At 41.2% G+C, this 27,767-nt stretch overlaps 2 protein-coding genes across 6 annotated transcripts in view; one reads left to right on the forward strand and one right to left on the reverse strand.

Moving 5' to 3' along the window:
* Positions 1-3,007, forward strand: part of SAMD13 (sterile alpha motif domain containing 13) — a 50,794-nt gene extending 47,787 nt beyond the window's left edge. For 2 of the 4 annotated variants that reach the window (XM_003921367.3, XM_010347035.3), the window contains exon 4: positions 1,741-3,007. In XM_003921367.3, the coding sequence (XP_003921416.1) occupies positions 1,741-1,884 (144 nt within the window). In that variant the 3' untranslated portion in view covers positions 1,885-3,007. The remainder of the gene's footprint in view (positions 1-1,740) is intronic. The other 2 variants (XM_074381092.1, XM_074381093.1) reach the window with 1 other exon arrangement.
* The window catches only part of LOC101040936 (uricase), a 47,743-nt gene continuing 22,963 nt past the window's right edge, over positions 2,988-27,767 (reverse strand). The window contains exons 5-8 of one of the 2 annotated variants that reach the window (XM_039473483.2): positions 24,200-24,386; positions 22,025-22,148; positions 19,916-19,999; positions 2,988-16,329 (exon numbers count right to left, since the gene is read on the reverse strand). In XM_039473483.2, the coding sequence (XP_039329417.2) occupies positions 16,210-16,329; positions 19,916-19,999; positions 22,025-22,148; positions 24,200-24,386 (515 nt within the window). In that variant the 3' untranslated portion in view covers positions 2,988-16,209. Of the gene's footprint in view, positions 16,330-17,264; positions 17,802-19,915; positions 20,000-22,024; positions 22,149-24,199; positions 24,387-27,767 lie in introns of those variants that run through there. The other variant, XM_039473484.2, reaches the window with a different exon arrangement.

The following is a 27,767-nucleotide window of genomic DNA, read 5'->3' on the forward strand; positions in this document are numbered from 1 at the left end:
TGTGTCCTTAAGGAAATTTTCTCTTCTTGTCCTGTCAATCAACTGCTTTTTTATGTGTTACAGTCTCTCACAAACTAATGTGAGATATTTTGTGTTCCAGTAGCTGACAGAAGAAAGATTTCCCAGACTCAAAACCACCATAGACCAGGTAGAAGTAATTCCTTGTTCTGCTCTGGTTCATGTTAGGTGGCTGACAAGTAAAATGAGGACCTGGTCCTGTCGAGAATGATGGAAGGGATGATGACAAGTGATTGTATAACTCATAGCTCAGGGAGCGTTTGCAAGAGCAATTTCTCATAGAATCTTGTCAGAAATCTTACCAAGGAAGAAACAGAAGAGAAGGGACTTGCCTAAGGTCACAAAGTGGGTGTTTCTTCAGCCGCCTAGCCTGCTGCTATTTCTCCCACACTCTTAGGCATTCAAAGCACATTTTCTTCCCAGCCTGGCAAGCAAGGCACATGAGAGTTGGAGGAGCCACCCTGGGATAATGTGGGAGGGAGTCTCGTTTTATGTAGTTGCAGCTACACATGGTGTCCCCACGTCTGTCGGTCAGTGGAAGTGGTAGGTGCGGAAGTATGTGGGTAAAACCATGAACAGAAATGTCACAACTCACCGACTATACACAGCTGGTTTATCTCTTGAACCCAAGTCACCTAAGAACCAGTTCATGTTCTTGAGAGACGTAAGGTTCCCACAGCAAAAAATAACAAAAATAATGTGGTATTCAGCATTTTTCTAAGTGCTTCCTTTCCAAAAGTGTCAAACCACTTTGTATGTATGGGATCCTCATCCTTTTGTGAGAAGCCTGTTTTTATTTCACCCCAAAGCTTTGCAGTTTCTCCAGAATACCTGGAGTGCAGTGTACCTGACTCTGTGTGCCTAAGGGTGCAGGGAATGGACTCTGAGCAGAACAGGGAAGGGATTTTCAGCTGGCAGGGCCCTACCCCTCACTACCTTATTTGGAAGTTTGAGGATCCATTGAGAGGGAGTGTGGTAGGGGAACTCATCTTGGAGAGGTTGATTTTGAGTTGAGGTGGATGGTTCCGCCTTTAAAGGGCAGGAAAGTCTCCCAAAGTGTGAGTCATTTTTCTAATCCCCATTGTTGCAATTGTCTAGACTCCAGGAAACCTGACTCTAGTCCCCATAGGACCATCTAAAATACATATATTTAAGTATCAAGAGAAGCAGAGGGGAATTATGAAAATAACATTGGCTTTGGCTGCAGGTATATGAGAGTTCAAATTCTATTCACCCCTTTCCTAACTTCACGATCTTAGGCAAGTGAACTTCTTGCTTGATCATTGGCTTGCCTGTGAATTAGAGATGATCATCTCTGCCCATTCTAATTTAGAGTTGTTTTAGAAATTAACTTCACAGAAAATTCTGCATAAACTTTAATGATTTTAAAAATGGAAAGTGTCATTATTCCTTTCAGAAACAACATCTTTGATCCTTAAGGATACATGCTGTAAGCTTGCTATCTGTTTTTTGAGATGTGATGTTTGTGATAGGAGCTTGAAAGCAAGATCAGCTATGGATTGTGTTGAATGCCAAAATGAAGCTGAAAGATGTAAGGTAAAAATAGAAGGTTGCATTTTTTCCATTTTGGCACTACTACAAACATAATGTTTTTAGTTTTGGCACAATTGGTATGACTTTTACTTCTGAACTTCCTTTTCTCTTCATTAACCTTGAGCTTTTGGACTCACATGTTGGCTTTACCCTCTGCTTCTATTATAGGAAATTGATGGAAAATCCCTGCTATTGATGACAAGAAATGATGTGTTGACAGGACTTCAGTTAAAATTGGGGCCTGCTCTGAAAATCTACGAATATCATGTAAAACCTCTGCAGACAAAGCATTTAAAGAACAACTCTTCATAGTACAGTCAAATTGGGGTCTTAGACCTCAAAAAATACATAATGACATAATTTAGTTTCATGTGATGAAACTTTGTAAACAGAATACATACATGTGTATATGTAAAGAATTTCAATCAAATGAAACGTTATCCTATTGGATAGACTAGGCAATTCATCAGCTGACCTGACATCAGCCAGGAGGAGCAAGGACGAGATGTGCACAGGGTGGTTTTCCTCATGGAATGTGTTAAATAGAATGATCTTTGACAAGATTAGACACTCCTCCCCAGAAAGGCTTTCAACATAAGGATTTTCGTCATCTCTTTACAGATTGCTTTCCCAAAATCCTTTAAAAAAGAATTTAATTGAATGACTATCTTTTGGTTACAGACTTACGAAGAGTAAAAACAAGAACATTTGGGGAGGGGGAGATAGAAGAAAGGGATTGCTGTCCCCCTTGAATTCCTCTGCAATTAGAGCTTGTGTTACTTGGATGGAATTGCCGACACCCTTTTTTATAGAGGGTTCTCCACTTGACCTTATTAAGGTTTTATTGGGATACGCTGCCATGTTTGAAATGAACATGCATCATGGCCCCTTCAGGAGCAGACTCGTAGCTCTGAAAAGAGAAGCTCCATTGTGTACTGAGGGTATCCATCCATATCCAGCTAGCTTTCAAATGGGGTAATGGTATTTTCTGCATAGATTTTCTTTTAAATTAGTTCTTTGTTTTTGAAGAAAGCATTTTTTTAACTTCATGGTTTTATTTATAATAATTTGTTTCTGAAGCAATTTGCTGAGAGTTATAGGTCAAAAAGCCTTGTTACTAGCACAGAATATTTTTATATATATTCCTTTATGATGGTGTAATTTTTAAATTGTCCTATGCTTTGTTCAGTTCCTGGTTTAAGTACTTGTTTTTAAGAACTTGGAAAAAGTGGGCTTGCTACATCTCTGTTCAAAGAGACATTTGTTCAATCTCTGTGTGTCAACGCCTCGTTGAATTGGTGCTTTGTGGTTGCAATAAAGCATTGCTTCAGTTTGTCGCCAGTGTATCTTTGATCTTTTCTGTTTGGCTGCTTCTTCAGTTGGGATTAAGGATTAAGGATTTCTGGAAACTAGGGAGAGAAAATTAAGCGTTTGGGAGGGGAAAAACTTTAGAAGTAGAAATTATATAAATCTATATGTGGATTTAATTTCTTTATAAAGTAACTCATTCAAGTAAATCTCATTTCTTCTTTCATCCCCAATTTTAGGTATTATTTTAGCCAAAGATTTCTTTTTTGTTTGCTATAGGCCAGTGGGGGTCATGTTTTTAATTCTAATAAAAGCTACTGACTTCCTCTCCAGACAAAAGCTCACATTTCCACATACAAAACTTGGGAAGAGTTGGTGGACTCATAATTTCCCTCTTCCTCCTCCTCAAGTTAAGAGTTTCTATTTTAGAAAATATCATAATTCAGTCCCCTCTGGAGATAATTTCTTGAAAGAACAGAAAGTCTGAAGATGACAGTGAAAAAAACATAGGAAGTGGTATAGATAGTAGGTGGGGTTTAAAAATGCATTCCAAATTAATTCAATTATAGAGCATACAGAGTATCTGAAATTTCAGTAATGCTTTGTTTTCACTGTAAAGTGGGAAAAGTGGTTACAAAAGAGACATTTTTTAAAATCTCTAAGTTCCCACAGTCTACCTAAGACCAAAAACACAAGTAAAAGGCAAAATATAGTTAAGTGTTGTGAGGAGTGATGGAGACAAAAGGTGAGCGCTGCAGCTGAGACCTGGATAGAAAAGAAGGGATTCCTGGATCAAGAAGAAGGAAGATGGAATGAGAATCCTGATTAAAACCTCTGTGAAGGAGTTTCCTGCAGTATAATCATGATGATGTTTGACCCCTCTCTACCCTAAAGGGTTAGTGTGAGGTATTTCCGAGCCCTGCTTCTGTGCACCCACGGAATACCTTCCATAGTTGTTCGGAACAGGTTTGGCTGTGAGCGACGGAAACTGTCTCTCCCACCCGCACCTTTGGGCATCTTTGGTCACAGGGGTTAGAGGCCTTAAGCTTTCAGCAAAGTGAGTAAAGCAACCAAAGAAAGTTTATTAATAAACAAGGTAGACACCAACTTCCCTCTCATGTAAATGTCCAGATAGGGGAACCAGAGGTGGTGCCCTACACAATGGTCAGACAGTTTCCTTCTACTGCTTTCATCCATGATGCATGACATACATTCCCAGAATCTTCTCATAGCCCAAACAGCTGCTGTTTTTTTTTTGCCATCGTCACTTGAATTCCAACCAGTGGAGAGAAGAAAAGGAGAAAGGAACAGATCTTGCTTTAAGGATACTTCCAAGAAATAGTACATAGTATTTCCTCTCATATCTTGTGGACTGGAAGTCAATCACATTACTTGAAATACTTCATCTTTTTATTGGAAACCATGAGCCCAACTAAAATTCAAGGTCCCATTATTCTGTAGATAAAGGAAAAGGGATATTAAGAGACAACTTGCTGTTACCACTGTAAACACTTATAGCAAACGACACCAGAAGTTTGTCTTTGGCTGTATTTTTCTCGAGATTTGAACTTGGGTTCAACTAAGTCAACTAAACCACAGATTTGGACTGCTCTCTGATACTTGGCGGGGAGGGGAACTGAAGAGCAAACAGAAAGTATAAAATCATTCCTCAGCCTCTGATGAGAGCATTCAGGCAAAATTAGCAATTTAAAGATAGTCTGCCTTCCCTACACTCAGCATAAAGGCCTAGGACAGGCAGGCCTGCTCGCCTTGGCACTAGCTCAAAGTGACTTCATCTCCCTCTATTTAGGGGAAAACCAATGTGATCAAAATAGGCCAAAAAGAGAAGCTGGAAGTACTTGAAATTCAGCAGGTAGGCAGCCTTTGTCTCCAGACAGCTGTAAAAACCAGAGACATCTGATTCCTTTTCAGATCATACTGGATTTCTGTTAATGTGATCTGGATCTGCAATGAGTAGCGGATACGTGTGCTGTGTGGGGAAGCACCTCATGGATGTGAGCGTGCCCTGTTGGCAATATATTTAACGGTGAAGATTTATATGAAAATTGGCTAATGTTGAATGTGACTAATCTCAACTGGAGAAGCAGACAAGATATCAGAATCAGAAGCAATTTAAGAAAATAAGTGCCATTCCCCGCTGCCCCCACATTTGAACCTCTAATTCAGACACCATAAAGAAGATTGAGTGAATTGATTTAAAGATGAGGTCACAAACTGGCCACTTTTCAGTGGACTGTAAAACAACATGTTTTCCTTTGGCCAGTGCAGTATGTGTGTGTTTTTAAAACTACATTTACACACTTCTAGTGAGGCCGAAAACTCCAATGTTACTCCTCCATTCCCTAATGTCTTAAAACCAGCAACTTCACATTTTTACATTAACAGGCCCCTGAAGGCAATTGAGACATCAGTTTTAGACATGGCCCCAAACACATACCCAACCCAATCTAAAAGAAAATACAGAAAAACAGTAAGCCTCCTTAGAGTGAGTTCATTCAGGAATTAAAAATTGCAAATATATTCAATTGAAAAGAAAACAAGCTAACATAATGTATTGGAATGTGCAGCAAATTTGAGCATCATTTTTTATACCTAGTGGGCATGATGAATATGAAGAAAAAGAGGCCAGGTGGTAGCAGGCTTTTCATTCTGTCCTTAGCAAATACCCCATGTGAATACAGCTTTTTGTCCCTCCGAGATTAGCATCTGCAGTCAGGGGCACACACTGTCCTTCGGTTGCATTAGTGAAAATATCTTTGGGGGAATTTAATTTGCAAAAGTCTAATGACCCACAGTTGCCCAGCCACTTCCATATTTGGAAGCCAAATGCAGAAAAGACTTAACTGGTGGTGATTCATCTGTCTTTGACAGTCCTTGTAAATGGGATCTGCAGGGGTCAGGTCTCAGCCCACAGCCATTAAGTGTTTTCTGGAATGATTTGGAAGATAAAGTTAAATGTTCAAAGTGCTGATTGCTGCAGGACAGATATGCCTCTTAGGAGAAAACTTGTTAATTCTGCTGCTAAACCAAGAACAGAAGCCATAGGAATGAGAGAGCAGGCAATGGATGCATTAATGAACAGCTTGTTAGCTTCATGCTGTACCTTCATAGGCAATTAAAGAGTCTGGGTACCATTTCTGGCCAATTGTGGCAATACTATAGAGCAAGAAGAAGATTAAAATGATTGCATCCAAGTTCATTTGGTGAGTGTGGCTGTCTTATGTCTTAGAATCCCTTGGAGAACCCCAAGGAAAAGTTGTGTCTAGCCAGCACTGAAGCAGAATAATGGAGGATCTGGTGGCTAAAGCAAGCTGACGTCCGTTCACCTCAGTTAAGTTAGGGTGTTCCTGTCTACAACTGTCTTTAGGGAGAAAGCAAGAAAGCTGGAGATGCCAGGCCTTTTCAAATAGAAACTGTGTCCCTTTTCCTCAGAACAAGTATACGAGCCAACCTGCCACCTTTTTTAAAGACGTGGGAAATGGTGAGTAGAAGTGTAAATAATACTGAACATACTCGTTACTTGCAGAGGATGCCTGGTTCAGCCAATAAAGGAAAATATCCTGCAAAATAGTTTATGCTCTTACCTAGGCACCACCCATGGGGCATCTTTGGTCACACAGGTTAGAGGCCTTAATTAAGCGTTCAGCAAAGTGAGGTAAAGCAGCCAAGGAAAGTTTTGCCATGAGGGCCTCCAGCGCTCTCACTGGATACCTATGGCAAAGTTTTCCAAATTAAATGTCTTCTTTCTGCATCAAAGGCAGCAGAAGCATTCAGCAAATTGTATTTCATAGCCCTTTTCAATGGATTACACTCTATTTTTATGTGCTGGGGAATATGCGTTTGAGAATGATACTATAGAATTCATCAGCTTGTAAACACATTTTGAGCGGAAGTCAGTAAAACTGCAAGCCACCAGCAGTTTCTGCCTATAATAATTAGTGTTTGGGATAGTATTCTGTCTGCTATATGGAACCCGACACCAGTTGAGGTACACAGTAGGTAGTTGTGAAGTCACTGAAGTTGCACCAGATAGACCTGAGCTTGAATCCGGTCCTGGCATGTACAGGACATGGGAACTTGGGTAAGTCGTACAGCTCCTCTGAGCCTCAGGAACCTCATCTATTCTCTAGTTCAGATGCAGGAACAGAGTAGAGCAGCATCAGCCTAGCAATGCTCAATAGAAACAGAATGTGAGCAGGCCGGGCGCGGTGGCTCAAGCCTGTAATCCCAGCACTTTGGGAGGCCAAGGCGGGTGGATCACGAGGTCAAGAGATCGAGACCATCTTGGTCAACATGGTGAAACCCCGTATCTACTAACAATACAAAAAAAAAAATTAGCTGGGCATGGTGGCGTGTGGTTGTAATCCCAGCTACTCAGGAGGCTGAGGCAGGAGAATTGCCTGAACCCAGGAGGAGGAGGTTGCGGTGAGCCGAGATCGCGCCATTGCACTCCAGCCTGGGTAACAAGAGCGAAACTCCGTCTCAAAAAAAAAGAAAAAAAGAAACAGAATGTGAGCCACTTACATGAATTAAAATTTTCTAGTAGTCACATTTGAAAAGGTGACCCGGAAAAAAATGATTAAAATAATATGATTTTAAGCCAATATATATTGGCTTAAATATTATCATTTTAACATATAATCAGTATAAATATTATTGATATTTTATAAAATCTTTTCATTTGCCTCTGAAATCCAACGTGCATTTCATATTTACTGCACATCTCAATTAGAACAATGTAGTTCAAGTGCATCATTCAGGATTAGTTTCAGTTGAAAAAAATAACAGTGACTTAAGACAGAAATTCTCTTTTATGCATATGAGTTTGAAGGTAAGCAGTTCAGGGATGGCAGAGCTGTTCCGTAACGTTTTGGTCTCAGCCCTCTTGTGTGGCTCCACCATCCTCGACACATAGTTTTCCATGTAGTCCGAGGTGGCTGCTGGGGCTTCAGTTATCACGATTGCATTCTAGCCAAGAGAAAGAGGTAAAGAAGGACACTTCATATGAGAAACTGCACATGGCACTTTCCCTGATATCCCTTTAACAAGAACTTAGTCATTTGGTGATACCTCGCTGCAGGGGAGGCTGGAACTGGAGTCTTGATTTCAGGAAGCCAAGTATCCAGATAAACAAGGACAGGAGGGTGGATACTTTGGAGAGGCTGGCCGTTCTTCTATAGGACCAGTCTCATAATTTGATGGAGGATTGAATGAGAGTACACTATACAGTTGTTTGTATTACATTAAAAGTACACTAAAAATAAGGTTTTGTTACTATGATCTCATTCCACTTCAAGCTCAGTACTGTCACAGAATTATTGTATGCTGAGCCTAAATACTGCTCATTGGATGCATCCTAATACTGCTAAAAACAAAATTATTTTTAAAGGTGGATGAAAATGGATATTGGGTGGTACCAGATGCTTTGTTTTCAAAAGGGCACATAAGAAAACAACAACAACAACAAAAAACAACAAAAAACAAAACAAAACAAAACAAAAGTTGCATTATTTAAGCTCCTTGAAAAATTGTTATGCTGAGTTAGGGGTAATGTGCTAAGCAAAATGCATATAAGTTTTTATTGGTCCCCAAATACTTAAGAAGTTGGTTTGAAGCATTGGGGAATTCTTAATGGATCCTGTCCCCAATCCAAAATGAGTGTTCAATGACATTCAAAATAGTTTTCTGAGGCTAAGGAAACAGAGGCCTATGATACTATTGTGATTTTAATGAAGGTATATGTGGGTCATAAACAGAAAAAAAATTTTAAATAAAACTGAAAAACGACTGAGTGCAGCTGCATTCATAACTTCAGCCAATTAGGTTGACACCAGTTTGCTAAATTATCTATTTGGGCAAATTTCTATTATGAATTTTTAATGCTAAGGTGACTTTTTTCCACCAGAATGTCTGTAGGTTATTCATCAGCCTTCTATGTGGTATGTATACAGAATGCAAAGTAAGTTAACATTGGCCTAATCTGTACATAGTTAAAAAGGAAAACTGTGCAGCTATGCATCCATAGTGGCAGATGCAGGAATCCTGGACTTGGGGTCAGAAGACCTGGGTTTTGTTCCCAGATCTGCCATTGATATATCGGCAATATCTTGTACAAGTCTTAACCTCTCTTGATTCAGTTGCCACTAAAATAAACATGTCCAATTAGAGGTTTATTTCAGCACTCAATTTCCATGATTTTCTAAAAATGCAATGATCTGAGTTATATGTGTCATTGGCCCCCTCCACCATTCAGTTAAAACTCACAGCACTGTCACATTCTACAACGTCATTTCCCTTTCATAAATGTTCTGAAGTTTTGGTTGATTATGGTTCTCTCTGTGCAGTGAGCTGGGAACAGCTGTTTTATCTTGAGAATTGTCAAGTTGGCTGATTGCATACCCTTATAGCTTTAAGTTTAAATCACTCTCACTGTGTTCCCTGGTAGATGAATCCCCCAGGAATAGGCCCTCTACACAATCAGAGCTTAGCGTTGAGGGGGTAGGGGAAGCACAGATTTCCATGGTAGATCACTGGGAATGATAGCAAGTGGGACTATTTCTATTTCTACATCTTGGTTACCAGATCTACATGTTATACCTATGGTGGACATAACACAATATAAGAGTTAAGTATTTAGGCGATGCACCTGCATCCTGGAGGACAGCAGCCCAACATCACAGAGTATTATCTCCAAGCTGACATCACAGTTGTGCCTTTAAGAGATTATTCCATCACTCTCCCAGGCCAGCAGCTTTGGGATAGTACAGTATGTTACAGGATTATATGATCAGTTACAGCTTGTCACATTTCTTTTACTTTAAAGAGGGTCTCTTTGTCCCTAGGTCTGAGTGACGGTATGTGGAATTCTGTAAGCCCTTGGTTAGTGGTGCTGACTAAGACACTGTGGTCTGGCAGGAAAGGCAAAGTCACCCAAAATATGTGTTCGTTTTAGTCAAGATTAATCACTGGCCTTTTTAAAATAAAAGGGGTCCAATATATTTAACTTGCTGCCTAGTAGGTGCCATATCAAGGTCTCACTCAATATTGGTCTCTACTGCTGGAAGTTCGGATATGTGTTAGCAATAGTTATTATTAGTCATGGAAAGCCAGATCCCAGGCTTTTCCTGACACCATGGCTATTCATGAGTTCCTTGTGCCAGCGCTGGGACTGCCAGTGACAAAGGGTGACCGACATCCACTGGCAAAGCCATTGTCTGCTTGATTGTTCAGTGTCTTGTCCATGGCTGATGCTCTTCAGTGGACATTAAGATGCAAAGCAAAAATCTTCACGTTTCATGTCCACCTGCACAGGCCCATTTACAAGCTCCTTTCCTCTCACCAATCTCCTAATCTTTCTCATTCTAAGTGTCTAACCAACCAACCAAGCCAATTGCCACTGCCCATAAGTTTGTATACGTTATTACCTGGAAACACATTACACACAAAGCCGATGACTGGTGTATTTCCTAAAACTGTATTCCTTGGGAAGGTTTTCTTTCAACACTGTCATAAGAACCACCCTCTCCCTAATGGCCATAGTGTGAGAGGTGCTGAAGAAACAGCAGTGGATAACATAGGGATCTGGGTTACCGGCTCATGTGCCTTTCTTGTGCCCTTTATTCCTACTTCTACCTGCTCCTGGAGCTGTCATTTCCATCTTGCCATGGATTGCTGCTGGGCCTGCCAGACCTTAATAGTTGGTGGGTTTGATACAAACCAGCTCATGATGGGTGTCTCTGGCCACAAAGTCTGTTGATGTTCCATGGTCAGACTTAAGTTTTTACTGAAACCCAGTTAGCAACACATCAGCTATTTTTCAAATGGTGAATGATTCTCCGCTACAAATAGCATAGCCTAGCTCCAGAACCCTGGGAGTTTATGTTGGAATTTTCCCATTGGGTCTTGGCATAAGCCCCTGTAAGACTGTAAAACATATATTTGGTTTTCACCCAATTTCCTGGCATACAACTCCTCAAATCCTTAGAATCTCTAAAGTGATGTCTTTTTGTATGCTAATAACTGACTGATGGAAAGCAGTCCCTAGGTAGCTTAAGGATAGGGGCTAGTCACTGGAAAGACCAAGGCTTGATTAGAGGGTGGGGACTTTCAGCCCACTCTCAACCACTGGGAAAGAAAAAGGGACAGAAGGTTAAGTTGATTACCAATGGCCAATGATGTAATCAATCAATCCTGTGTAATGAAGCCTCATAAAAACTCAAAAGGGCATGTTTCAAAAAGCTTTCAAATAGCTGAGCCCATGGAGGTTCTTAGAGGATGGCACACCCAGCAGGGGAGGCATGGAAGCTCCGTGACCCTTCCCCCATACCTAACCATATGCATCTTTTCAATTGTATCCTCTGTAATATCCTTTATAATAGATTGGTGAATGTAAGCAGGTGTTTCCCCGAGTTTCAGGAACTGTTCTAGCAAATTAATCTAACCCAAGGAGGGGAGTGTGGGATCCCTGATTTACAGCCAGTTAGTCAGAAGCATAGGTCTAACAACCTGGAGCTTGAGATTGCTGTCTTAAGGCTGCATGGAGTGGGGTGACGGGTGGCAGTCTTGGGCATTGACTCCTTCACCTGCGGGATCTGATGCTGTATCTAAGCAGACAGAGTAAGAACAGAACTGAATTAGAGGACACCTAAAGGGTGCCTGCTGCAGAATTGATTGCTTGCTTGTTGGTGGAGAGAAATTCCCAAACATTTGGTCACAGACGTGTTCTATGTTGGTTGTTATTGCTGACTGAGAGAATAAATACTTGTGTGTTTTAGTCCACTCACATTCCCACACAGCATCTTCCCAAATCAGAGACCTCTCTAATAGCATAGTATTTGCTGATTCACATGGTTCAAGCAGAAGGAATATTTGTACCCAGTCTGGACCTACTGTAGTGCTTTTTACTTTGGTGGGCCCCATGCAAAGCTGGAAGCCTTCCTTGCCACCCAGTAAATGTGCTGGAGCAGTATTACTATGTGTGGAATATGAGTCTTCCAAAACCAAAGAGAATACATAGCACCGTGCTTTCTTCTTAGTGGTAGAAAGCTTGAGATGCAGTAATATGTTCTTTATTTTGGAGGGGATGTCGTATAATACCCTAGACCCTGGATCAGCAAACTTTTCCTACAAAGGGTCAAAGAGCAAGTATTTTAGACTTTGTGGACCAAATTGTCTTTGTTTCAACTGCTAACTCTGCCATTATAACATAAAAACAACCACAGACAATATATAAGCAAATAAGTATGGCTGTGTTCCAATAAAACCTTATTTACAAAAACAAGTGGTGGGACAGATTTCACCAATCCCTGTCCTCGTCCACCAGACTGCTAGAAATATCACTAATGTAGTAGGACTTTGATCAGCTTATCTACCATTCTTCAGAGTATAAGTGTCACTTCTTGGTCATCCAGTCCAATTAATATGATCTCATGGGTTTAATGGACAAATGTGATGTCCTGTGGAATGTCCTGATAGTCCTGGTCCCATATACAAAGGCTAGAAAATTTAATGTCATCCTGGGGCAAGACCATAAATGTACACAACTGTCCATTCATGTGAGTGGAAACTGCTTCTCTTCTTGCTTCTTGATTTGAAAATTGGATGAGTTTGATCCAGCACCCATGTATAATATTCCAGCTTTTACATATATTGGCTGGGCCTTTGCCACTCTTTTGGCCTGTGGTCTCCTTCCTTCCTTAGCAAGCCCATCATGTTTCTGGCTGGTGTACAGTTTGACTTACTCTATTTATAGATCTGGTGGTCAGGAGGTGGGGATAGATCCCAAGGGGGCATGTGTTTCTTTGTAGACAGAAGCTTCTGCATTGTCTTCAAGCAAGAGGGGCACTGCTAGCTTTTAACAGGGAGAAACAGGCCAGTACTGCAGGCCAGAAAATTCAGGGAAAGCTGAGGATGCAAGATTTCAAGTGCATCAGTCAGGACCCTGACCTTAGTGTGACAGAGCTATTAAGGGTGGAGAATTCAATTTTCCTTGGAGCTCTGCTATTCTTATAATTAAGACCTGGATCTGAGCCTAGGCTTTTTCTGCTATCTAGACGTATACTGTCTACATGTGTTGCCAAGGAGGCCCTCTTGCATTCATGCTCTACTTTATATTAATCATCCTCTACTTTTCATTGCCTTTCTTAATGTATTAATGGTCCCCAGTGACAACCATCCAAATTCCAAAGTGCTTATAATAACCATTTCCCTCACACCTCTCAAGCATTTGAGACTTTTGCCCCTGCCAGTGTATTCCTTTCTCCAGTATCTTATCCCAATTCACCTCTGCAGACAGTTTCAACAATTACGTGGTTGCAGCATTACAAAGGCTCACTGCCAGTGAGCCAGTGGGTGATCCAGCTCCAAAAGCCCGTTTTAGAGTCTCCTTCCCGGAACCACTCCTGGTATCAGAGTCAGCTTCCCCGTGAAAAATGCAGGAAGACTCTGAGGTTGTCATGCAGAGGCACCACAGCATCTTTAACAAGAGCTTTATCCCCCATTTTATGGCCACAGAGAAAACATGGTGATATATTGAGGATAGCAGGGTGAAGGGTGGAACAAGCCTGAGGCCTGATGCCATCACAGAATTGGCAATTCCATCCTGTGATAGCCTATTTCTTAAGCTTCTTAAGCAAGCACAATGTCCTTTCTGTTTAAGACATTCTTAGGTATTCAGTTACTTGCTGCCAAAGGCATTCTAGCTCATGCATGATCTCAGTTAATGCTTGGTTACCCTGTGCACTGTGAGATAGGTGTTATTATTATTCCCATTTCTTAAACAAGAGAGCTTAAGCTTAGAGAGTACTTGTTCAAGGTCACACAGCTAGAAATTGGTGAGGCCCAGTCTAAACCTTAGCACTGTCTGCATCCCAAGTCCATGCTCTTTAACCTTTTATAAGCATCTGTGAGACAATCAATCAAACTGGGAGGGGGATGGTCTATCTCCCAGATTTGAAGAAGACAGTAGTTTATGTATAGCTAAGATCCACATACACCAGAAGAGCTACCCGTAAGAAGCTCACTGACACCTTACTTGGTGTATTGGGTTGAATACACCAAGTATTGGTGTATTACAATGGGTTGGATACACAAGTATTGGCCCTCAAAACAGAAGTCCATGTCTTCATTGTCAGAACTTGCAAACTTGACCTTATGTGGAACAAAGATCTTTGCAGATGTCATTAAGGATCTTGAGATGAAGAGATCACCCTGGGTTATCCAGGTGGGCCCCAAATCCAGTGACAAGTGTCCTTATAAGAGTCATACAGCGAAGACCTGACAGACAGAAGGAGGAAGAGGCAATGTGGCCGTGACGGCAGAGACTAGAGTGATGCAGCTGTAAGTCAAGGAACCCCTGAAGGCATGAGAAGCTGGAGGAGGGAAAACAGAATCTCCCCTGGAGGCTCTGGAGGTGGCACGACACTGCACACACCTTGACTTTGGACTCTGGACTGCAGAACTCTGAGGGAATAAATCTCTATTGTTTTGTACCACCAAGTTCGTGGTAATTTGTTATGGCAGCCTCAGGAAACTAACACACCTGGGATCCTTGTCTTTTTTTCTGGCTAGTTTTTTTTACTTTTTATTTATTTTTTTTTATGTAAAGGGAGTAGTATACCTTCTAAGTTTGGTTGAATATATTCCTCATGTGGCAAATTTCTGTTGGAATCCTTTATATTTTAAAGATAATGTGTGAACTACTTCCTTAGCAGAGGTGGAGGCACCTGTAGAGACATGAATGAGCATTTTTCTGGGAAGAAGGTCCAGAGACATTATATTCTCAACAGGGTCTTGATAAGCTCCAAAAAATTAAGAATTTCTGAGAGGGAGCCTGGGCAAATGGAAGAATGAGAGGTAGCTGAGCTCTAAGAGAGAAGAGTGCTAAGACTGTGAAAAATACAGAGATGAAGTTTCAAGTATGTGGAAGCCAGAAGGGTCCTGTATGTCTGGTTAGAAGGCTTCAAGTCTCTCTCTTTGGGAAGAAGTTTTGGCTTCCACATGGACGCCGGCAGGAAAGCAGACGTTGTAAAGGTCTAGCAAAGGTGACTGCAAAAGGCCAACTCCACGCAGCTCAGAGTCTAGAGGAGAGGAAATGCTCTTTCTGGACAAAGTATAAAGAGGTTATGAAAAAGTTCAAATTTCTCTAGTTAAAATCTGCAGGTGATTGAAGAAGGTAAATTCTGTTTCAATGACAAATCAGTAAAATGCTGTCTCAACAGACTTATTATGTTTCTATATTGGGGTAAAAAGAAGAGAAGATAACATTGGTTTCTAAAAATAAGGAATGGCATGAACTTAAGTCTGACTCTAAAAAGGAAAAGGAAAACGAATGAGATATATTTTCTGAGTCTGTCACTATGAAAATTATGAGATGAAATTTAAAGAATATGGAACAAATTTTAGGCAGAATCTTGGCTGCCAAAACCACAAGCCCCACATGACAGCCTGCTCCATTGAATGCCATGGAAACGGCCTCCCGGTAGCACGTGGGCTTGGAACCACCTGCACGATTCCTCCATGAAAACACTTGAGATAGGGTTGGGGTAAGCAGAGAGCGAGAGAGAGAGCGAGCGAGAGCGAGAGCGAGAGTGAGAGCGAGAGCAAGAGAGAGAGAGAGAGAATGAGTTGTAAGGGCAGCTCCACTTCTCAGAGAACTGGAACTGAACCCCTGGAGCCTTCCTAGCAAAATTATGAAGTGTTTTTTAAAACAAATTACCTCACAGGTGTTTACAGTTCAAGTCTGCCTGCCCGTCTGCCAAACTGAAAGGAACAGGTGAAACCCAAACCTGGTTTTCAGCACCATCATTCACAATTCTAACAGGGAAACATCCTTCACAACACAGGAACTTGCTCCTTGAAAATTTCAAATGCTACAGGCTTTCCTGCCACATACCTGGGATATAATATCCAATACCTCATTTGCAATCTATTGCACTAAATGTGCTAAGAGCTCAGGAGAAGCAAAATGCACCTATATACAAATGGGCCACAATTTCTGTCTAAAGATGCCGCTCTAACATGGGTTTCTCTGAAGCAAAGCCAGTGTTCCTAAAACTTACAAGAATATGAGAACATCAAGTAAGAAAGGTCTAATTAAGTTGGGGTTTTTGTTTTGTTTTGTTTTTTGTTTTTGAAAAGTCATGTTAGTCTCTTTCCTCTTGGAACAGAATTAACAAATTCGCAGAGGAATAAAATGTACAGTCATTTGGCCAGGTAAGTTACATGATGTAGAAGCACATTTTGTGACATGAGTATTCAGTATAGCACAACACTTTCCTCATCAAATGATTTCATTGTTCTTATCCCACGTTAATTTCCACGCAGGCACTCGCTTGTGAATGGCCTCCAGCATCTTGCAGGGTTTGCTGCTCTCAACACCTCCCATCTCTTGCCTGACCTAGAGGCCAATGATGGCTTTTCTATGTGGTCCTAATAACAAATGAAAAGGCAGCGCATTTATTACATTCAACAAACATGTATATATAAATGTCTATGTGTCAGGACAAATACTACCATAGCACTTGACAAGCATTAACCCATTTAATCCTCAAAAGACCTGTGAGGTAGATTCTCTTTTCACTTCCATTTTACAGATGAGGCAACTTGTCTTAAGACTTACTGAGAGGTGGAGCCAGGATTTAAATGAGTTTGTGCAATCAACCACTATACGATGCAACCTTAAGTAGTGGTATTATAAACATGAATGAAGCTGTATTAACAAATAATACTAAGGGCTCATATGTACACATTTCTTAAAAATGGAGATTTTATTTTATTTTTTTAAATAATGATTTTTTTAATGGAAAAGGTTATCTAGAATGTTCATGTGGACAGGTTTCCATCATGGGTTTCTAAAGTTATAATTTGTGAAGCTTTATTATATGTATACAGTGGTAGTGTTAGTCAATTGATATAGTCAGCCCTCAAATCTGTATGCATCTTTAAATCATCAACTATATTTGTTTCTCTGATTGTAAAAGAAATAATTGTTCATATTTGGAAGACTCAGAAAGGTACATAAAAAACACTCATAATCCCATCGTCCCGAAATCATCATTGCTGATATTTTCACTTATATACTCTCTAGTCTTCTTTCTATGCGTGCATCTACCCATCTGTATATTGGCTTAACATTGATTAAATGTGACATTTCGTGCACATAAGGGATGTATTATTCAAAGAAAAACAATTTATACTCTTTCTCAGTACCCTTATATGTACTAAATATTATCTAAGGATTGAAAAAGTTTAAAATCAATACATTAAGATCACAGAAGCACTATTAGAGTGGAAATAAATCATCAGTGATATGCTAGAGCATTCTTAAAATCCAAATATTCAGTCAAATGAAGTAACAAGGGTGATATTTTTCAATATAATTTTATTTCCTTTTCTGCATTACTTAGGAGCATCAGTAGGATGAAAACGATATTTGTTTTTTAAAGCTGTACACAAATTAATTGATGTGACACACCCAGTAATTCATGATTATCTTCTTAATGAATTGATTCTAAAGCTTCTCGAAGCTAGGAAGGCATAAGACAACCAAAAAGAAATACTGATGTATAACTGTTGTAATACTGCTCAGCATTTTAAAAGTAAACTCTAGCCATAAAGCATGTTATAATTACTAATAAGGTAATCCACAGAATGCCTTGCTGAGCTAGGTGTAGAAGAAATAAATTGGTTCGCATTGGAGGAAAGTGAACACTACAAATCAATATACAGTGTGAAATTTTGCATGGCTACGTGCTATAATCTCCAGCATCACAAATGACATAAGGAATTCCTCAGCTGAGAGTGGACTCCTATTGGTGGCCACAATGTCACAGTCTTGAAGACAACTTCCTCTTGACTGTACCAGTAATTTTGCCATATGGATTGTCTAATGGCAGCAAGACCTGTAGAAAAACTACATGGTAACTTAAGAGACATTAAAATAGTTCTCTCCTCCTTTCTAAGAATCAATTATTAAAATAACAAAAACAACAACTTGCTAAACAGGAAAATCTGTATGTCCTCCAGTAAAGATACTTCAAGCATGGTAATGCCTTATTATTCTGGCAATAGTTGAGAGATGAGTCAATTTTCTAGAAAATTTAAAAGGTTTTGAAAAATGTTACTCATCAAGATAGAAATATTTCTAAAATGCATTCCGTATCTCTGCTTTTTAAATGCAATGTATTGAACACAATTGACCTTTTCTTGGTGACTCACTTTGGCCATGAGTCATTGGCCAGTGCTGTAGGATCACCATGCCCTCAGACGTGTCTGGGGTCTGCAAGGCTGTTCACTGAATTCTAAATGGCTCCAGACAGCCGTGCTTTTAGAGCTCTTCCACCTTCCCGCCCTGTCATTTGTCACTTCTCTGCTGGTTCCAATGTGTCCCACTTCCTGTTTCTCATATGCTATGTTCACCTTGTACACACCTGCTGGGTGAGAGTCCAAGAGTGGCCCCAGCCATTCTCAAAGTACAGACACAAGGACAGCTTGTTCAGCCACTCAGGTGCCTTTTTATGCAGAGACCTGATCCAAAGGAACTCAGGCCTTCCTGCCTTCAAGTCCCCAGCTGGGCTCCATGAGGGAGCCGTGAATCTGACTTCCTAGAGGGAAGAACCCTGTGGCTGCAGCCTGCCAGCACGCTGGGACTAGTGCAAACCTGAGGTGTGAGGGGGCCTCCGGAGACCTCCTCTCTCTGCCTGGGGTCCTGAGCTAAGCACTACTCCAGCCATGGCACCTGACCCTTTTTTCTGGTTAGGGTCTGTTTGTTTTGCCTCTGATGGACTTAGCCAGGATACTTTCAGGTCCCTCTTCTGCCCTTTAGAAGGCTTTAAAAGGCTTTATGTTCTAATTAATGACATTCTAGTAGCCATATCCTTCCCTTCCTCTAAAGTAAATAGTGCTGCCTCTCCTTGTGGCTGGATGAACAGCATATGGGACCAAGGTTGCTCTCCTAAGCAACTCAGAACTCTAGATCACCTATGCTGGGTACCTAAGTATGACTTTTGTTTCCAGATGTGACTCCCCAGCCTCCACCTGCAGCTGATGGTGGTCAAAGCCTGCCAGAGGCCACCCACATTACTTGCAAAACAGAAAGGAGGTACCTGGCCTGAAGGATTGTGAGGCTCCTGGGGTACCAGGTGCAGAATGTGGGACTTTCTGAAGACCCATTCATTAGCCTTTATCCACCAAAGGATATGAGTCTATGGGAGCAGAGGATGCTAATAGATAGATCCTTCCCTATCTCGGTCCCCAACACATACTGAAAGAAGATATTCAATATAATGTTTTCTAGAGTATAGAAGTGTGTGGGAAGCTGAAGCAAACCGAGAAATCTTATCATTTTGAATGTAGTCCAAGAGGGAAGAATGATTCTGATCTCCCAAGAACTGACCACACCAGGCCACCAGTAAGGATTTTAGGCTGTCTAGTCAGACATGATGAGTGGTTTAACCTTCTGCCATGGTTTAAAAAAACAGTTAGGAGAAATGCTTTTTCCAAGACAAACTGTTCTTTTCAAAAAATTAATTTCCTTGTTTTACCTTCTGTAATTGCAATTAGAAACAAAAATACTCTTTCATCTTTTCCTGTGTATATTTCATGCCACTGAATTGACTACTTAATCAAAAGGTAGGAATGATGGAAGAAAATAAAAATAGAATCTTCTTTTTCTCCTCATTGCCTCATGATGGAAGAATAATGAAGTTGTGAGGCGCTTTTCTGAGAAGCAGATCTCAGAGCCGTTTCTTTGGGCACACACTGTTCCTTCTGTGTCTTTTCCTCTCTACAGCTTCCAACCTTATATAAGCATTCATCTACTTCAAGGGCACTCCAACCTCAGGCAATGAAAGTCCCAGAACTGAAGAGGGCTCTAGTCACTGGCAACTATAAATATTCCCCAAAGCAACAGTTGCTAAGAGTTTTTTTCAGTGACATTATCATCCCAGGTTTGTAAAAGGGAGGCAGAAGTGGGTGGGTCAGATATGTGCTTTAAATATATTTAAAGTTCTCTTACCTCTTCCTTGTTGATCAGACCCATTTTGGACATATCTATGTTGAAGTAGTGAATGTTTGGCAGGCTGATCTCCATATCGTCTATCTGGAAGCCACAGTGGTATGCATCACATCAGGAGTTGCAAGCCTCCATGTCTGTCGCTCCAGCCTCCCTCGCCCTCCCCTACCCTTGTGCCTATTACTCAGGTTCTCTCTCCGATTTGGAGACACCCGCTGATGTTCCTCCACTGCTCGACACTGTTCTTTCCTGCTAGCTCTGTGATTAGATGGTGGACTCACTCTTCTCCCCCTCAGTGTACAAAATGTGTTTTTCTGAAAAGAAAGGGCTCCTTGAGTCAGAAATCTGAGAGACCTCTTTGACATCCAACTGGCCTCCAGTTACTAGCCAGTCAACTTGCTAAATTCCTCCTCATTCCACTCCCTCCTTTCCAGGCCAGCACCTAACATTTACAGGCCTTGCAGTAATAATTGGAGATCCACATACCAAATGTATAAAGATTTTAAACTTACATAAATCAGGCTAAAATTTTTTAAGTGATATGTTTTACTCTTCTAACTTGACAAATATACCCTTCATAACAACCTGGAAAGCCAGGTATTAATTTAAAATTCTCTGACTCGTTGGAGTACCATGCCAGAGCATGGCAGCATGGGAAGAGCCAGACCCTCGCCTAGGCCCATCCCACCGTCTCTCTTGGACTCACATAGGTAGACACTCCAGCTTGCATGTTGAGCACCACCCATACCTCCTGCAAACATCTGCTTCTTTGCCTACTCTCAGGCCTAAAAGTGAACACCAATAGCATGATCCGCCCTCTGGAAGACAGACCTCAAGAAGCCATTTGCCCAGGTTCCAGAAGTAGTCTCAGGGCTATTTGGACAGGAAATTCTGGAGAATGCATGGGCCTCTGCAGGGTATGTTGCTGTGGCCCCACTGACTCTTCACCCAATGGAGGGAGGCCTAGCCAGAGGAAGGTCTGAAGAGGGCCTCTGAAGTGCTGAGCCATGGCCGGAGTCCCACTTGCCCAGGTCTAAGGGTGGTATTCCTCCCTTCCAGCCCCACCATGGCCCAGACTCTCCTTGCAAGACTCTGAAATAGATCCCAACATATCTCCTTGCCTGTGGTCCATCAGCCTTTTAATTCATCACATTTCTGTAGGAGTGATTTTTCTAGAGTCCAAATCTGGCACAAAACATCCTGCTTAAACCCCTCAGTGGCTCCCAGAAGCCTTCAGGATAAGGTACAGACTCTATAAATAAGCCTGCAAAGGCCCTCTTGACTGGCTGCTGTGGCTCCTGCCTCATCTCTAGGCACATGGAAAGACTATAATTCATTCAAATATATTCATTCACATGTGGCAGACCCAACAGTAAATGACTGTATCATGCTATCTCTTGTCTCCATACCTATCCTGCTGCCTCAACCTTGAGAGTAAACCCAGATAACCTCTAGACTCAAATAAAACACCCTTCCCTCTAGAAAACCTGGCTGAACCCATCTCCCATACCTGAGTTAGGTGCTTTGCTCTGTACTTTCATAATACTCTTTTCTCTATTGTATTGTTAGTTTACTTATTTCGTTTGTTCACTGAACGATGAGCTCTTTGAAGGTAGTGACTATGTCTAATTTATCTTTGTATCCTTTGTGTGCTGCCAGAGACATAATCACCATTCAGTAAATGGATGAATGAATGGGTGGGGAAGTGGGTGTATGGACAGATGGATAGATGGATGGATGGATGGATGAAATCTCTCTACATCTATCTTTCATTCTCTGGTTCTCCTGAAACACAGAACCTTTGTATAATTACCCCTCTCCCTCAAGGCATTCAAGTGTCCTCAATATGAGGCTTAAATCAGTGGCAGGTTGAAGGGACTCAAAGAATTTTCAGCAAAACTCAAGGACTACAACAGTGGCTTGTGTTTTCAGGTTAGACAGATTTTTCCATTTTGTGCTCTCTTCTCACTTGCTATAACAAGCTTTTGAACAACAACAGATGTCATTTTTCATGTGTCTTCCACTTTCTTATTTTAACTCTCAATTCTTTCTCAGAGCCGACAGGAGACACACATTCTCCCAATCCTCAGAATTGCAACTGACACAACATACCTCAGGAACTCGACTCAGGGAGAGCACCTGGATATCATAGAGGGTCTTCTGCACAGAGGGTGAGTACTCGCCTTTGTCATAGGGCCCAGCAAATTTCTCTAGGACAAGGTTCCGAATGGTGCCCCTAAAACACAGAGAAGGTCACTGAGGATCCTGAAACGATGGAATTTTAGGAATGTGTTAGAAAGCAAAGAAACAGTGATCTGTCTGTCCCCAGAAAACAATTTTATTCATGTTTTTAGAAGAGATTAGTATCTTATAATGCCAAAAACAAAACACCTCACTTCCCATTCCCCTACACACACACACACACACACACACACACACACACACACACACCCCACACACACACCCATTCAATAAACATGCTGAGCATCACTAGACTGTCTTCATAGTTCGGCATCAGGGCCCAACGGGCACTTCAGGGTAAATTTCCCGTCATGTTTGAAGAACCTATGAAGAAGACCTCCCAAATATTCTCACCATCTTGCTGCTCTGCTTGGCTAGTTCCTTGAATTGTTAACATTTAGGGGTTTACTCTGTGCCAGACTCTGTGTTTTTAGGTTAGACAGATTTTTATGTGCTAAGCATTTTATGCGATGATGTCATTGAATTCTCTCAATATAGCTGAAGTAGGTACTATTATTATCCCCAATTAGAGATGAAAAATTTGAGCTTAAAAGTTGCATGATCTGCTCTAAGTCTCTCTTTTTAGTAGGAGGCCCAGCCTACAGTACTATCCTGCCTCTGGCATGTTTAATTTCATGCACTTTTCAACATAAATACATCAGGCTGCTGCTCATGGAGAGTACTTGAAATAAAAAGGAAAGAGGACTGAGGTGACATTCTCGTCATGCATTTAAAAACCTATCACATAATAAAAGAAGCAGAGAAAAACTACACCAGTGGGAGGGAGCGCTGTGGGAGTGGGTGGTGGGGGAAGGGTATGCATGCAGATTCTAGCTTATGGTAAGGTAGAAATTGCTAACAGAGCTTTAGCAAAGGAAGGAGATACTTAATCAAAAGGCAGGTTCTAAAAGTTCAGAGGCCTAATTACTCCATGTCAGGTTATTATAATAATAATCATACCTTTATGTTGTGAGTTGTCAGAATCAAAATGGAGTCACTTGTGTCAGACTCCAATGAAATAAATAAATAAAGCCAGGAAGCTGAGGGAGGGCTCTCACACACACATGGCTGTAAGAACTATTGTAAAGACTCTCTGAAGGGCTCTTAGGTATATATGCTTGTAACAAGAATTTTGCCAAGGACTTTTCAAGCTGCGGCTTGCAACGTGAGTCACAAAGACAGCTAGCAGGATGTACAAGAACACTTGCTTGACACAGTCTCCACTAATGAGCTGGCGTTAACTACTGCCTTGTTGCTGATTAGCACAGAGGATCCTGGTGATTAAAACGTGACACATTGTACACAAAAACTACACCACCCCCATGATTTTGGTCAGTGTTCTCTTTGTCTCAAAACAAATAATGTACACTTTTTCCTTTTGCTTTTAAAAGCTTCCCCTTGCCTCAACCTCTTAGGATACACCTATGGTTGCTGTAGCCCACAAATTTGCAGATTCCTTGTGTGTTCCTAAATAAAATTATCTTTGGAGAATCTATCTCAGTTTGTTATTTCAGTTGAAAGTATTTTTAAAGCATTTACAACTTATAAAATGCTTTTATGAACATCATGTCATTTTCAGTTTAGCCTAGATTGACCAATTATCCCAGCTTGCTGGAACAAGAGGTTTCTTGAGACGTGGGACTTTCAGTATTAAAATCAGGAAAGTCCCTGACAAATGGGAACAAGTTGGTAGTAAGGCCAGATATTCTTTTCATCTGATGCAGTGTTTCTTTAAGTGTGGTCCCCAGTCTAGTGGTATCTGCATCCCCTGGGAGTTTGTAAGAAATGCACATTCTTGGGCCCCACCTCAGAATCAGAATCTCTGGGGGTGGGTCCAGCAAGCTTCATTTTTCGATTCTGTGTGATTCTGATGCACATCCATGTTTGATAACCACCAACTTAATAAACTGAATAAACAGAAGAGATTTCTGAATAGTGGGAGGGGAGGTTGAGTTGAATGGCCTCTAAGTTTCCCTTTCAGATCTAAGACTCTATGAAGTCTGTGCCCCTGGGACAAGGGCAGATACTACTTGCGCACGTTCATACCAGGTAGCCTCGAAGTCCACATCCCTGCACTGGCGGTAGCGCCACTTGCAGTACACTTGAGTGGCGAAGCATCGGTCCTTCACCTCGGGGAGGGTGGTGAACTGGTCCTTGATGAAACCTTCGAATCCAGACTGGGTTGTTTTCAAGACCTTGAGGTCTTTGATTCCAGAATGAATAACTGGGGGTCCTGTTTCAAGTAGAAGGTCAGGAGTGGATTAGGTCATAAACAAAACAGTGCCTTGTTGCTGATTAGTACAGAGGATCCTGGTGATTAAAACGTGACACATTGTGCACAAAAACTACACCACCCCCATGATTTTGGTCATCCTATTTCCTCTGAAGTCCAAGTGAGGAGGACAGTGTCCCTTTCTTTCCATCTGGATTCCATGACTCCCTGCCCAGTTGTGCCCTAGAAAAACTAAAGGTCTAAGAATAACTTCCGTACTGTATCGAAGGCCACAGAAATGAATACCTTTCTCTCAAGTACATGTGGGAGTGTCTTCTCAGCCAAGTCACCGTATTGTATTTTGAGCTTCATCTCCTCCAGCAGGTGATCATCCTGCAATTTGTTAATAAACTCCTTAAGAGCCATACCTCCACCTGCTACTGTGACTCCTTTACTGGGGGTAGTCCTCATGCTGATCATCTACGGTAGCTGAAGATCCCAATCTCCACTAGGCCCTGATGGCATCCTAGTTCCCTTACGGTTATCAGCTCAGCAAAACCAGGCAACTTCATAAATGGGTAGCAGCGTGGGCCTGCCTGAGCCTAAATAAGACTGTGAAGATGAAGCTGGTGACTCACAAGGGATAGATCTGCCTAGTTGATATGCATAAAGGCTTTTGTTTTTTCTGCTGAAGGAGATGGGACAAAGTTGGTTCATAAGTACCTGGGGGAGAGAGGGGAGTTGAAAACCATGGAAGGGATGATATGGCTCTCCTTCTGTCTCTGCTGCCTGTTTATAAGGTAATGGGGGAGGTGGAAGGGTGACAGGCATCATCTAAAACAGAACAGCATTAACATTACCATGACCTTATTTCTCTGCACAGGCTGGAAGGACTGGGGACATTCAGGGAGCACTTGGCAAACCCTAATAGCAAAGTGCCGTGGCATGATTCTTAAGGTCACCTCTTTTCAGTCTCTTCATTAGTTCTGACCAATATCTATCTTCCTTGGTCTGTTTAGTCTAAAAATCAAGGGTTAGAGGGGTCAGGTATCACCACACAGTCTTAGCTGAAGAACAAGAATATAATTCATGATCTTCAATTAAAATCCAATGAAGTTCTTTAAAATCCAATGGTTTACATCACCTATGTGGTTTCTATCGCTACAGTTAACTTGGGAGCTGTGGAATTTCAAAAGTAGGTAAATAAAGTCTGTATTTCTGTATTTTCTATACTTTAGTGTACACCTACCAGAGAGAACAATAGCCAGTGATTAGTGGTAGATCTGCTGATTAAATATGTCCTGATTAAAGAAGATATTCTATGCAGAGCATTCCAGAATAATACAGCAAAAACAGGAAATTATTCTTGTTCAACTTTCTGAAGCACTTATTGGAAGCTATAGCTGAAGAAGGAGCAAGAGAAAGATACCAGCAATGCCTTGCTGCCTTCGGTTGGCTGGGTTTATCAGATTTTAAATGTATAAAGTCATGATCCCACAAAATCAGCATTGCTACATGCAGTGAGCGTAAGCCTCAAACCCAGCAGAACTACAGAAGTAATCAATAAGTATCTGTTGAATGAATGAATGAGTTTAACCAAATTGATTCATGTCAAGGAATAAGTATCTCACAACTTAGTATCTTTCTTTTCTAGACAGCTCAGCCCTATCAATCTTTCCCATTTCCCTTCCTGGTCCCCTCCAACTCACACACGGTGTGGCAGGGGGTGAAAGGAAGGGTGTTAACCTTGGCTAAGAACCTCCTGTCTGTAGACATGCCTTTGGTTGCTGTAGTTTTCGGTCTTTATCTTAGTTAGTCCTCAAAACTCTAGAAAGCAGATATTTTAATGCAGGTGGGCTTTTGCCCATAGTCACATGGCTAGAAACTGTCAGAAGCAGAATTTAAACTCAGCATCACATTATGAGATCTCATGCTTTTCTTCCTGCGTTTTGGATCACTTACCATCTATGCAATATTTCTACCTTCCTTTGACCCTTTCCCCATTTGTGTTCCATAAGCAGCCTTTCTAGGAGACAAGGTTGCACCTCCTATCCACAGTGTGCTTTGAGGACCTCAGATAGAGCCCAAGCCCTGAAAAATACCCTCTCCATTGGTCTGAAATGGAGATTGAATAATCACTTTTAGAGTTGGCTTCTGTGTATCTAAAAAACTTTATACTCCTTAAAAATTTCCTATTGAAAGCCAAAAATACATCCTTTATAGGAGTGACTCCCTAAGCCTTCGTAATATACTATGATAAACTACTTCCCATGGTAAGCCTTTCTAGAAAAAAAAATCCTATAGAAATAAAACATGGGTTTGCAATCAGGAGTAGGGCTAAAATGGGTAGTAGAAACCCTTGCAGGAGAATTAAAAGAAGGTGAAAAAGAACCAAAGGCAAACTTTACCTACATTATTTTCTTTTTATTCATCGGGCCTTGACTGCTGGCATCCATGTAAGCACATCAAACTTTGGTTTCTTCAATGGTGTTAATCATAAAAGGATTCCTAGACATAATGTTGCCTAGTGGTTGAATCTACAGCTTTGGGACTCAGATTCCCGGAACTCAAATCCCAGTGCTCTCCCTGCATCCTCAACCCCCATTTTTATAAGCTCTATGTTCCTGAGGGAATAATTTAACCTCTCTCTACCTTGATTTTGCCATCTGTAAAATGGAGACGATAATCATACCTATTTCCTAGAGCTGCTACATGTCTAAGAGAATGCACATAAAGGACTTAGTAGAATGGCTGACCTACAGGAAATGCTCTACAAACATGATGATGATGATTTTGCCATAATTGACTTTTGTATTAACTTCAACCACTTGCAAATATTTCCCATGTTTCGCAAAGTCTCACTGGGTTCTGAAAACTACTTCTAATGTGCCATCCTATCCATCTCCAGCCCTGGAATTTATTGACCTTACGGGAGTGTCAGTCCTACTAGGCCACTGTGAAATGATCTGCTTTCTCACTGGAATTTAAAATGGAGAAAGCAGTTGCATTTTAAAAATGTGTTTTGGCACCAGTTTCACACAGATAAAATGTCTCATGTTCCCCAAGACAATTAACTATTGCCACAGTTTTGGCAGAACACAAACCATCTACTTTGGTGCTCTCATCATTCTATAAAACAACAACAACAACAAAAACTATTCTCTCTGAATGTTAAAAGAATTTTTCCCTGGCACACATTAGACATGCTAGATGAAATCAGAGAGCTTATTTTATCTTCTCTGTTGGCAGTGCCCCAGCTTTCTGAACATCGGTAAGAACCTAAGGCTTTCAAAATCATGGGCCCATCAACTAAAAATATGATGCCTCACGCACCGTAAAAAAGATTCCCATTTAGACTAACAAGAAGTAATTCAAAAAGACCATCCTTTTCTAGGTTACGCC

The sequence above is a fragment of the Saimiri boliviensis genome, chromosome 11 (genome assembly GCF_048565385.1).
Source record: "Saimiri boliviensis isolate mSaiBol1 chromosome 11, mSaiBol1.pri, whole genome shotgun sequence".
Taxonomy (NCBI): Eukaryota; Metazoa; Chordata; class Mammalia; order Primates; family Cebidae; genus Saimiri; species Saimiri boliviensis.